This window comes from Limulus polyphemus, unplaced genomic scaffold (assembly GCF_000517525.1).
Source record: "Limulus polyphemus unplaced genomic scaffold, Limulus_polyphemus-2.1.2 Scaffold2118, whole genome shotgun sequence".
In the NCBI taxonomy this organism is placed as follows: Eukaryota; Metazoa; Arthropoda; class Merostomata; order Xiphosura; family Limulidae; genus Limulus; species Limulus polyphemus.
Genome location: NW_013667728.1, coordinates 29,252 through 42,690, shown reverse-complemented (window position 1 = coordinate 42,690; position 13,439 = coordinate 29,252). Strand labels below are relative to the sequence as shown.

The 13,439-nt window shown below is 35.4% G+C and overlaps 1 protein-coding gene across 1 annotated transcript in view; it reads right to left on the bottom strand.

Moving 5' to 3' along the window:
- LOC106466000 (WD repeat-containing protein 46-like) overlaps nucleotides 1–12,769 on the bottom strand; it is a gene marked incomplete at its 5' end in the record, with an annotated part of 77,687 nt that extends 64,918 nt beyond the window's left edge. Inside the window, one exon of the mRNA XM_022393964.1 lies at nucleotides 12,665–12,769. Coding sequence (XP_022249672.1) covers nucleotides 12,665–12,769 — 105 coding nt within the window. The remainder of the gene's footprint in view (nucleotides 1–12,664) is intronic.
- Between the last annotated feature and the right edge of the window lie 670 nt (nucleotides 12,770–13,439).

Genomic DNA, 13,439 nt, shown 5'->3' with positions numbered 1-13,439 from the left:
GAAACCATGTTTGAACTGGTTAATATAGTGCAACCAAGATAACTCCATAGGGAGTGGAGCGAACCATAATCAGAAACCATGACCATAGCCGAATCTGAGGAAAGACATACAGATGTAAACCTGTCTAGTCCTGATTGAACACATCTACTGTCACTGCTTGAGGATGAGGTACTGGAGACCAAAACTTCCAATGTGGAAGAGGTATAGGAGGACACACCTGCAGATACCGAAGAAGCGGAAACCATGTTTGAACTGGTTAATATAGTGCAACCAAGATAACTCCATAGGGAGTGGAGCGAACCATATTCAGAAACCAGGACCATAGCCAAATCTGAGGAAAGACATACAGATGTAAACCTGTCTAGTCCTGACTGAACACATCTACTGTCAATGCTTGAGGATGAGGTGCTGGAGACCAAAACTGAGAGCAAATCCACTGAAAGACTTCATGATGTATTATCTATTCTGTTGGAAGAATACCTGGTTGGATCAAGACAAGTTATCTGCAATTAAATTCATCACTCATGGAACATGACATGCTACAAGACTGATATGATAGTAATGAGCCCAGTAGAGAAGATCCAAGGTACAAAAACTAGATATCGAGAATGTGCGTCTCTTTGACTGTAAATCTGAGATACAATCATGGAATTGTCGAAATGTAACATGACAATTTTTCCCTTCAAGAGAGAAAGACCTTGTGCCATTGCCTAGTCTATTGCAAGGAGTTCAAGTACGTTGATATGGAGGGTGGACTTGACTTCCGTACAAATACCCTGGAACTCCTGACCTTGAAGATAAGTTCCCCATCTCTGAAGAGTTGCATCTGTGAACAGATGGATCTCGGGATGAGTTGGTGGAATGGGTACCCAAATAGTAGTGTAGTTCTGATCCAACCACCATTTGCAATCGATGATGTTGCTCCTGAGTAATTAGACAGGATGATCCAAAGGATCAGAAAGCATGATTCATTGATCCTGCAGTGACTACTGAAGGGACCTCATATGAGTTTGTCCAAAGGAATGAGAAGTTCAAGGGTTGCCCTCATTCCCAACAGAGAGAGAGAGAACCATTCATGTATTAGAAGGAGACATAAGTAAAAGCCTAATGCTCTTTCCATGGTTTGAAGCCTGACAATGGTTGGTTGAACATGACTTAAGCATACTGAAAAACACACCCAAATGGATGAGATATTGTGTTGGTAACAGAATAGATTTCTCCAGTCTAATAAGGAAGCCCACTTTTGTGATTTCTGAAAAGAGAATCTGAAAGTGTTATTCTGTTATTTGACCGAATGGTGCCAGAAGAATCCAGTCATCCATATAATGATGTGTGTACAGGTTCAAGGAATGTAGCTGATGAGGAAAAAGCTCAAACAACTCTGCAGAAGACATACGTTGCTGATGCAAGACCAAAAGTTAGAGCCCTGAACTAAAAAACCTGACACTTGTGTATAAATCTGAGAAACCTCCAGGAAGATTCCACTATGATAATATGGAGATAAGCAACAGTAACATCAAACTTGGTCATCCTTAGCTCTGGAGCAAAGTGCCATTGTAGGTTGAGAAAGAATTCCATAATAAATCATGGTGGATCTGAAATTAGTTGAGTCAAGATGATTTAACACCAATGTCCTGTCTTCTTGAGTACCACAATAAAATGGGAATAAAATCCCGGAAGAACTGGATCAACCTTCTACTACTGCCCTTTTAACTAACAACCCTCTTATAGCCTGGAAACAAAGCTCCACTTGTCGTGAATATGTTTGAGGTGACAAAGCAGCATGTTTTGCAGATAAAGGTGGAGGTGACGTAAATTGAATGACCAACCCTGAATTCAGAAAATTGAATACCCATGGATCACTGGTGAAAGAACTCCATATGCCCAGAAAATGATGTAAATGTGGTCCCACTGCACCCCCACCCACATGATGAATACTGACACTGTTGTCAATGGTTCGTCTGAGCAAAAAATCCTCAAGAATACAAACAGAATCTAGTATGGGAACCAATAGACCAGGGAACCAAAGGAGGGGGTCGGGAAAACTAAGAGCTGACACTCCAGAATTAGCACCAGAAAGGCAAAAGGTCAACGATGATAAAGAAGAATTTAGACAAACTGAATCAAATCTTGATTCTAACATCTCTGGAACTCCAGGAAATAATATGGGATGGAGAAAAGGAGCTTCCCGTAACTTCCCGATGGCAGAAGACAATAAACGAACACTTTTTAACAAAGAATCTCTACCCAATAAATTCCAACAACAAACCAGCCAGAAAACCAGAGAAAGAACTGATGAAGACAGTCTGACTGAGGTAGACATCAGCAAAATCCCCAACTCCACCTCAAACTGCTGAGGAAAACATTAATAGCCTTCCAACAAATGTTGAATCAAAGATAAATACCTCAGGAGAATCATGAGATTAAGATAATTCTGAGAAAACTGTATCACAGGTTCCAATTAAAACCTCCACAGGTCCAAAAAGTGAAGCCCATTCACTGAGAATATAAATATACCTCCTCCTGGTGGTGATAAGCCAAAGCATGCTGTGGGAGACAAGGCACAGCTATCCTGTTGCATAACTGAGTGGCAAATCTCCCAGCATGAACAGCAATATCAGGAGGAGGAGGAAAAACCAAGTAGTCACTTGCTGTCCTTGCTGCCAACATAAAAGGGGTAGAGTGAAAGACAATGAGAGATACCCCCAAAACCTCACAAACCCAAGTAAACTAACTGAAGAAAAGGGGCTGGAGGTGGCTGATCAAAATGATTTTCTGTTGAGGCTGATCTAGTAAAAGAAGGAACCAGATAAAAACGAGTCTAAATTCTCCCCAGCTAGTCAGAATCATTCGTAAAAGCCACCTCAGAACCCCCAGGAGACACACCCCCGGGTCCACATATACTTGTTCATCTCGCAATGGATCACATCACAGACAGCCTCAACAGAGAGTGATCCCTCACCTAGTCATTGACAAATACCAGATAACAGAGGTGGAAGAGGAGAGATCTGAATGACCTCCATAATAGAAACATTAAACTCGAGAATTCATACTTGTAGTTACGTGTTTTTTTTAATTTATTTATTTATTATTATTAAGGTAATTATAATTATATATATGGAAATATAATCGTACTAATGCAAACTACATTCAAAATCACAATGTCACTTATGAATAAACACAACACTCCTGTTTATACAAACTTGTGCTGAATGCTTTGTCGAGAAAAAATGATTACCTTATATAAATCAGGTGCTTATATATACAGTACCTAGACAGAGGGTGCATTAAAGTTAGTGGAGAATTTTGCAAATTACAATTTGCCAAGAGCATTTGAGTGGGATATAAAAGACTGGAGCAAGCATTTTTAATGCTTAGATGGCCAAAGAGTGGAAACCCTGGAGATCGAGAAATAGCTATAGTGTCAGCGGAAGCAAGTATTATTGGAAATACATTTTCAGTTTAGGAAAATCTTAACTCTATTTACTTTTGTGACATTATTATTATTGATATTTCTCATCATATTTGTGTTGCAAGAAATAGCTGTATTGTCAGTGGAGGTAAGTATGTTTTGGAATTAACAGTTTTAAATGTAAGCAGTCTATTTTGGAATAATATTTTACTGTTAATCCAAAATGAGGTGCAAGATGAAAAAGTCAGCAAAATACTATAACCCTATTTGATGTATTACTTTTATTAGCCGATTTATTTTAAAACTCATGAGCAATGTTAAAAATGTAAAATCTGTTACATTTAATCATCTATATGCTTCAAGAAAGTTCCAGTTATTCTAAGCTGAATGTAACATACAATTTTTTATGTAGTACTGTATTTGAGAATAAAAATGTAGTAAACTACTTCAGTCTTCTTGCACAATAACCTTTAAGCTTACAGTATAGTTGTATTACTTATGCACACTAGAAATAGTTCCTAATAATATTTTATTAATATTTCAATTTTCAAAAAACAGTTTTGATCAATATAATGCAAAGATCACTGTCAATGAAAACTGTGACTACTAGCTTACAAGCCTTACAAACATACCTACTGTGCATCACTCTACCAACATAATTTTCTTGGTCATAAATTCTAGAATTGATAACTTTACTTATGATCAAAATTAAGAAAGAACTTATGAAATGCAATTTTCTTGTTGACAGTTGACTTCACTCACTATGAATTCTGAAGGCAATGTTAACTACTGTCCTAAACATTTCTAGAAATATTGAAAAATTTACAGTTTCTTTGGGGGGGGGGGGTCTCATTACATGGTCTTCCTATTGTATGTACAGAGATTTTGTGGCTGTATTGTTGACCATTATTAATAAATATGTTCAGGCCATTAATTAAACACTGTTTCCACAGATTTCATGTTCATGTGGATGCTCAATCGTAGACCACCTGCCATTTCCTAATAATGATGATGGTGATTTTAAAAAATGTTCTGTTTTTGCCTATTCACCATCACTGTGTAAAAACAAGGATTTGTCAACTAGTGCTAATTCCAACAAAGCTTCTGCTGGTTTGATATCTTTTTCTCAGGTGTTTTTTTGTTTTAAATGTTGAACTAATTCTGTAATGCCAAAAGTGCTAATGTCCAGTTGGACAGTTCAGTTCTTGAATTCTCGTATTTTCCATGTTCTCTTGATTTTTGGATTTTCTAACGCATTTAGAAATCAGATAAATGTTAAGTTTTTTAGTAAGATTACCTTCATCTACTCATCTTCTCAAGCCTTGACCCTCTTTTGTGTGTGTGTGTGGAGGTGGGGGTATCTTCCATGTGGTCTTCTACTTTGACCTATCATGAACTTTATGCCCTCCTTTATGCCTTGACTCATTTTCAGACTTTCTTCTTCAGAAAAAGTATTGGCTACTCTTGTTCTCTTCTCCTGATTATTTTAATCAAATGTTTACCTTACAGTTTTCCATGGCTAAGGATCTCATGGAAATAATTTCTAGTACCACATAGCTGTTATGTTCCTTTAATACCTTAGCCCATAGTGCTTATATATATGGTATATATATTTCCAATCCCCTTCAGAATTTTTCCTTGCAGGATTTTACCTGTACTAGTCTTCCATTCAAGAAAAGAATACCTGCTGGAGGAAAATTGAATTTTTAGAATTTCATCTTATTTTTGGCAGTCTTTACTATCAAGATGACCAGAAAGTAATGTTTATCTGTCTGTTTTGGTTCCCTTGTTTACTTCTCATTGGATGTCAGCTACTTCTACTTGTTCCTCTGGATACCAATAATTCTTAAAATGTGGAAGTAAGCAAATGTAATCTTCTTGAATCATTCAAAGACCTTCTTTTGTTATCAATGAATGTCCTATTTGGACTGCTGAGGAGTTGTCTTGAGGCAGTGGTTCTTCTTTGGGACCCTTGGCTTTGACAAATATTTCAGCCTGGTCTTAATGTCTCTTTTCCTCTTCTTTTCAATCCAGTTGCTTACAAGTTCTTGATCAGAAGTCTCAAATTTCCTTTAGGAAAGAGCAGTTGAAATAATTTATCATGCATCTTTAGGAGTTGACTCCTGTTTTGTTTTTTTTTAGTTTTTTTTGTGTGTGTGGTTTCAAAGAAATCGGGATATAGGAGACATCCTTAGTTAAATTTTCCTGGAAACACCTCATTTTCAAATGAAAAACATGAAGTTGTTATTAAACTTTCTTTGTTTCAGTATTTAGATGATATTGATTATACAGGTTTATTTTCTTCATATCCATATTCATTGAACATCCCATTATCATCACTTTTCTTAGTGGTGGGGAGGAGGAGAATTTGTCAGTTCACCACTCTTGAGTTTTTCAAGTAGTCTAGTCTTGCAGGTCTTCTTCATTCCCTCAACATCAACTTGTACTTTTTATATGGATGATTAGCTCATTTTGACCATTTCATCAATTCAATCATTTGCACAAACTTACCTGACCACTTAATTGGCTTCAATGGTTGCTCCAATTCCCATTAAGTACCAACACTGTATTTGTTACAAATTGGTTTTTTGGATCAACAAAATTCAAAAAACACTTCAGTTATATCCTGTGGCATTGTGAACTTTGCAGTCTCATGTTAATACTTTTATGGCTCCCAAACCTACTGTCAAAGACATCCTTTCAGCTTCGAAAAAAGCAGAAGCTATGTCTTTGGATCATGCTCACATGCTTCACTGTCAATGGGATGTTACTTTTCAGTAGTGTCTGACATCAGACATGTTGTCACAAAGTATGCCTATTTCTCCAGTTTTGGTTGAAACAAGAACTTACATCAACATTATCTCCATTCTTCTTCACCCTTTAGGCTTCCAGCTTTTCACAGATGTCCTCTTCTTGGTTTAGGCTCTTATTGGGAAATTTTCTAGAAACAACAGCTCACATCAACATGTTAAAATTTTTAACTGTTTAGCATGCTTTTTTTGAGTTTCTGCCCCTTCTACACTACCATTCTGTGTTTAATACCAGGTCACCATGGCAACTACAAATTTCATCATGGAGATTAGTATTTTCTCCCATTTTATTCATACATAAGGCTGTGATAAATAGAACTCAAATCTAGAACAATTATGGACTCTTGGAAGTCTGGAACTATTTTCTTATTCTTCGAGTCCTAAATTAAACTGTTTTTAGAATTTTAATGGCGGATTCAGCACTTCATGTTTTTTTCATGAATGAAGCACTGCAGTTACACAACACATTACCAATTTCATGTCACTTTGCTTTTCTTCTTTCTCTCAATTCAACCAGTCATTGTTTAGACTCGTACGGAACCAAAGGCACTTAGTTCAGGCAATAATATCAAGTGGTTGTTGATATCAAGTGATTGTTAGCATGCACTCGTTGCTGTGAAAGTAACTTAATACACAAACCCCCATTTCCCAGTACAAACAGTAGGGAAGTTAGGTTAGGCACATCTGGCTCCTGAGTTTTTGGGTTGGCTCCTAGATTTGGAAATATTTGTTGACATCTCATTTAACAGACTATAGTTCATAGAGACAATTCTACAGTGGTAGCTTAAATTAACAATAACAGCAGTACTCATTCTCATAGTCTTTGTTTTGCTACAGTTTCTCAACGTTTTTAGCTTCATTCTCAACATACTCACCTTAGACTGTCACATTCCTGGTATATTGAACATTTTGATTCTCTTTCTTGGGATCACTAATTTCCTCTAATGAAATGAATTTTTTATTCTTTGGCTTTCAAGAGGCTATGGGAATGTGTGGGTCATCTAATGATTAATGTCTCCACTACATCGAACAACTATCTTCTTCCACTTTCCTTATCTACAGATTCAAATTCTCTGTTTGTGGATGTTCTAAGTCAATCTTAGGAGAACCTATTTCTTTATGTCTACTTTCCATTCCAACTTCATCCTTCAATATGTGCCAAGTCTGTTACATGAAGTGTTGGGTTCTCATTGTCACTCCACTTTGGCCAGCTCAGAAACGGTTTCCTCTATTACCTCAAACTTTTCATGGGAACCAGTTCCATAATCAACTAAGGAACATCCTCTTTGACAACTTCAAACATCCATTTGGCACACTGACATCTAACATATGTTTCCTAGCTGGCTGTTCTTAAGTCTTCTGTTTGTGAATCCAAATTCTCTTGTAAAGTTGCTAGAAAGATAATCTACTCTTTCACAACAATCAATAGATCCTGTTGGGCTATCCTCCAGAGTTGGTGTATTGCACACAAAGACATTTCTTCAATCCTCAACACATTGTTTCTTCCATCACATATTTATTTGATGATTGTGGGTTATCAGCTTCTTTCACAGCTGCCTTAACTACCAATGTTATATTCTGTTGAAGCTATTAATCCCTTTTGTTCAAGGTCCTCTTCTGAGCATTTCATGATTAACAATCCTAAGTTCCAAGAACTGTCCCAAATAGACTTTGGGCTTACTTTTACATTTTCTGGCTTCACCTTATGAGTCCCAAATGACTTGTTTGCTTTATCATCTATACTTTAAAACATATTTTCTTTTATTGCTTGCATCAGGAAGAAGACATTCTGATACCTGTGTCCTAGGTGGTTTACATACCTTGTTTTCTCAGAAGGCCTTATACTAGTAACAGATTGTTCATTCCTACCTAAAACTTGAGCTGCATGAGAAGGTAAAAATTGTTCCTCATTCACCCTGTCTGATCCTGACTCTAATTCTGAAGAAAAGTGTTTCATTTATAGTCAGGGCTTTTTAGCTTTGGGATTCTATTAGTTTCTGGTTGTTATTCTTCAGGCCAGACAGAATCCCTAGCAAGTGAGTTCTTCTCTATTACCTTCTTATTTACCACTGGGAGCTAACACTTATGTTATGTATGGCAATCCAGGAAGTTCTATACCGTCCGACAACCATATTAACATTTCCAGGAATGTTTGAGGTTTTGAAATTATTTGATTATAAACAACAGCAACGAATCTCATACTCTCTCTCCTTATAATATGACACTTTTTTAGGATTTATTCAGTTGAGAATCTCGTGTCACATATACCTCTGCATTTGTCCTAGACAAAACCTCACTCTCTACATTGGAACTACACCGGGTAAAATGATGTATGCTCTGAACTCTAGTGTGAACAAGCATTATCAAAACATCCTTTAATATTTATTGGATATCTCTTCACGAGTATAAATTAAGCAAATCCTAAAGACAGCTGAAATTTTCCAGTCTATAAACATGAAAAAAAAGAAGACTGAGTATTTAGTGTGTACTTGAGATTGATCACACCAGTGATTGAAAAATCATACCTTTTTTAAAAAAGGTTATTTCTTACTCATGAAAATAATCAACTAATCAAAATTAGTTTTTGATTATACCAATTATACAACTAACTGAAAGGGTGAGATAACCCAATAACATACGTTGATCAAAATGTAGATTGAACTCGACCTTCCTTGAACTTCAGACTTCGAGATTAAACAATTTTTGGAATACTAAGTTTATTCATTATATTTACTATTGTGCAGCTATATAATGTGAAAAACTGAACAGTGGTCAATGAAATTTTTTCTTCATTTCACCTATCCTGTGTATAGGTTTCTCATAGTGACTACAAAGCACATTCACACAAACAGTATTTTGGATACTTTTCACACTGATATAGGTCCATCTCATCTCTCTTTGGTTAACTTGTGTGCAGAGTTACTGGTGAGGAGTGGAATTCTCCAAAACTAGTATAACCCAATAACACACGTTGATCAAAATGCAGACTAAATTGGACCTCCCTTGAAATTAGACTTTGAGATTAAACAATTTTGGGAATACTATGTTTATTTAATATATCTGCTATTGTGCAGCTATATAATGTGAAGAACTGAATAGTGGCCAATGAAACTTTTTCTTCACTTCACCTATCCATAGTGACTACAAAGCATCTTCACTCCAACAGTATGTTTCATACTGGCATTATGTTTGTTTGTGGTTAATCACAAAGCTACACAATGGGCTATGTGAGCTCTTCTCACTGCCAGCATAAAAACCTGATTTTAATCTTTATAATATTTTTTGTTTTATTAATTCAAGTTTATTTAGCTTGGAGGTAGAATTATCTGGTGATTAGGGGAGTTATCTCATGATTTGAGGGTCTGAAGTTCACTTCCCTTTGCCACAAACTTGCTCTCCCTCTCAGTAATGAGGGGGGGGGGGGTTATATTTTTGTTTTTGAGTTATGGCAAAGCTACACAGGCTGTCTGTCATCATCCCTAATTTTGAACTGCCACCTAAAGGGAGTGCAACTGACTTGCAACACACACCACCTAATTTCTTAGGCTACTTTACTATTAAATAACATATAAATTTAATTTTTAATATTCTGTTATTTTTCAAATTTATAATTGCATAACTGTACTTTTAATGTTGAATAAGGTATAAAATAAGCTTTTACATTATGTTACTTTACCATTTATAATTTGGATAACATTATTTTTTAGAGTTAAATAAACTATAAATTTACTTTTTCTACATTGTGTATGTCATATTTGTAACACCACACCTCTTACTTTACTGAATGTGTGTTCTGGTGGAAGTTATGAGAGGCACTGGTACATCTGGAACCAGCAACTTTCCTATCCTGGGGCAAATGCTGGCAAAGCATTATTCTTTATACACTTAGTCATGCAAGTCTTTTAACCATGTGGGTAATATAAACATGTAAATATAAAAATCTATTTAAAGTAAATAATAGCAAGATAAATAAATTGTTTCTTGATATCTAAATTTACTTCTACATTGGTTTCATATCAAACTAACAAGGCTACCTATCCCTTTAGTGCTTCTAATAATGTGTGAAAGGCATCATTGCATCAATACAATGACCTAGAAAATTAAAATTTTAAGTGTAGAAGAGTATACTGATAATACCTTCTTGAATATGTACCGATCACAAGCATTATAATACATTACATGAAAAAGCCAATGCTCAATTTTCTGTACCAAAATAATAAAGGCCCTTTTTTTTAGATTGACTGTTTTCAGAAAATTACATTCATTTGATTAAATTTTCATCAAGCTAGTTTTATTATTTTCTACTTCAAGAGGATGCTAGTTTATATTTTAATTGATAGTGATTATAAATTCATTCAGTTATTTTCAAACCAAATAACAACATACAAAAGTTTTTTCATCAAAGAATTATCTTTCCAATGTGTTAACAGTGTGATGTATTCACAACTCCCACAAATCAAGATGAGTTACTTGTTACCACCTCTTTAGGTTTTCACACTACTAACATTAAAAAGAAACTGACTTTAAAATTATTCAATCCAAATATTAATTCTTAACCACACTTAAGTTGAAATCAGCTCTGAGTGTGAAAAATTAATCTGCTAAAGAGTACTTCTGCTGTTTTTTTATCAACACGTGTCTTAAGGAATAGACAGATGTAAGATTTGACACCGTGCATTAGACTATAAAGCACCAGTACAATAGTAAAACTTAAGAATTATTGGTAGTGCCAAAAATAACTTGTACCATGAACAAAGAAATCCTGTTAGCTAAATAAATTACAAAACTTTTACAGAGCTCAATTTTATAAACAACTAAGAACTTCCTTGGATGATCAAATTAAACCCTGTGTTGTACGACAGACAACTAGCACCCTGGAACTTATCCATGCCCACACTAAATACATAATGTTCACTCCAATCTTGGACAAAAATCATCGGGAAATTCCCTAACAAAGAACTTGCAAATTTGAACCCTCACAGAAATATATTTTGGTCCACAATTTTGTTTAAAAAAGACTGTACCTTGTACAAGAGAAATGTTGATACAATCCACCAAAAGTGGCTGAAAACATTAGGAAAAGTTTGCTTTTGTGACTGACTAATAATACTGTTTTAGACAAAACCTTCTGTCACGTATCTTTTGTATGGAATTGAACTGAGTGCGAATAGCTATGTGTAGTAACAAAGTATAGTGTATACAGCTCAGTTAGTTACATTAACACACACACATTGTATTGCATGATGTTTGTATGCATATATATATGGATGGGTGGGAACTTGCAATGAAAAAAAACACTGATTACACAAATATTTAGTGAGATTAATATCTAGTAAAGATGCTTACAAAAACAAAACTAAGGTGGCTGTCTCAACTTCTTACCAATAAACCTTCAGTAGGAGCTAAAATAATCAAATTTACAAAATCAAACTCAGAATTTATCATTAATTTTCACAGCTGAAACACTGACCCCCTTTCAATTACATATGTATAGGTCTAAGGCTAATGTTAGACAGACATGACCAATCAAGTCTATGAAATATGGAAAGCCTAGCTACCACGAGAAAAGTGGGAAAAATACACAAATTAAAGAGAACATAATAATGATAACTGTGAAAATAAATTTTATGAAAGATTTGATTAGTACAAAACAGAATAACAATGAACAAAATAAGACTAGCTTTGCCTATCTCCAGGTCAATACAGACTATGAGTATGAATGACAATACATATGAATGGTGTGTGTGTGTGTGTGTGTGTGTACATGTGCAGCACTCAAGCATTGTGTATGTATTACAGCATAGAAGTATAAATGAGAGTTCCAATGCAAGTCCAGTCTCACTACAGGCTGTACTTTACTGTACTTGGCAAGCAAGACGAGCTGATTAGAACAAAAACATTGAACATGGTTGGCCAAAATTGCTGTTTTGTTTAAAAGTTTTACAGGTCATTGACTGTTTGTTTCCTTAAGATACTATGTAACGTTAACATGGCTTGGGATTATTTTCTCCAATGTAATGAAACTAACCGGGAAACAAGGTGTCAAAAATGAATTGAATAAAGATGCAAAATTCCAAACTAAATATTAATCATACCTTTTGGAACAAAATGAGAAATAACATCAAAAATTCTTGTAATTGGGTCTTTTTACATCAATATTGTCATAATTGGATTGTTTTTGAGTGTCTATGTATTATTTTTTTTAAACAATCCATACAGACTACCGGCCAACTTCTGATATAGGTCAGCTTGTCTGAAGGACAACCTGGAAATTTCCTTAAAATCAAGACCTGATTTACACATAAAGCCATTTCTGAATTAAATTTGTAAGCAAATTTTACTTCTTAAATACTGTTCTTACTTAATATTTTGCTAGGCATGATACAGCTAATACCAAGTATCAATCCACCACAATGAAATGAAAAAAACAACAAAAACTTGCCTTTGTAGCACTTGTAATATCAACAGCTGCAGCAATTTTTTCTTGGTGTATTCTACAAGTATCTTCATTTTCATCAGCCTTAAGGAAACTATAGGAGTAAAAGTATTATTCATTTGGCAGAAAAAGTTTCAAACATTCTAAGCATCATTTTATCTAGGAATTGTTATTTTCTGACACTGAGAATTTATTTCCGATAAATACCTCCACTTACATATTAACTTTTCCCAATTTTGTGCTTTCCTCCATATTTCCAATTTTTTCACTCACACTAGCCTTGAGGCTCTCACCTAAACACATGTGTTCCTACCTACTACTGCTGCCACTGTAGCATGAAAATGAACCTGCAACAACCCTCCTAGCAGAGCTGACTCCAGCTATCTGATTGTTCAAACATCACTTTAAAATTAGGCAAGAAAAGGTACACCAAAAGTGAGGAGGATGGGTTGGAAGTGATAGCGGAGGTAACTATCTATTGAAAATACATTTTCAGTGTTGGAAAATAACTTCCAACAGAATATCTTACCTCTGCTCACATATTAGTTAGAATCCCTCATTGGAATGGTGGAAGGACAAGTGCAAGTTCAAAAAGCATCCAAAGGGAACCCATGGAGTGTGATACCCTAGACCATGGAAATGTATAGTGGCACAGCCATGGGAGACTGCACCCCTTCTGTACAAAGGTATACTCTTCAGCCACAATAAAGACATGTTATAAGTCAGGCAGAAATCAAGCACAGCCCACAACCTGAGTAGGGAACATGGACATGCCAAACTG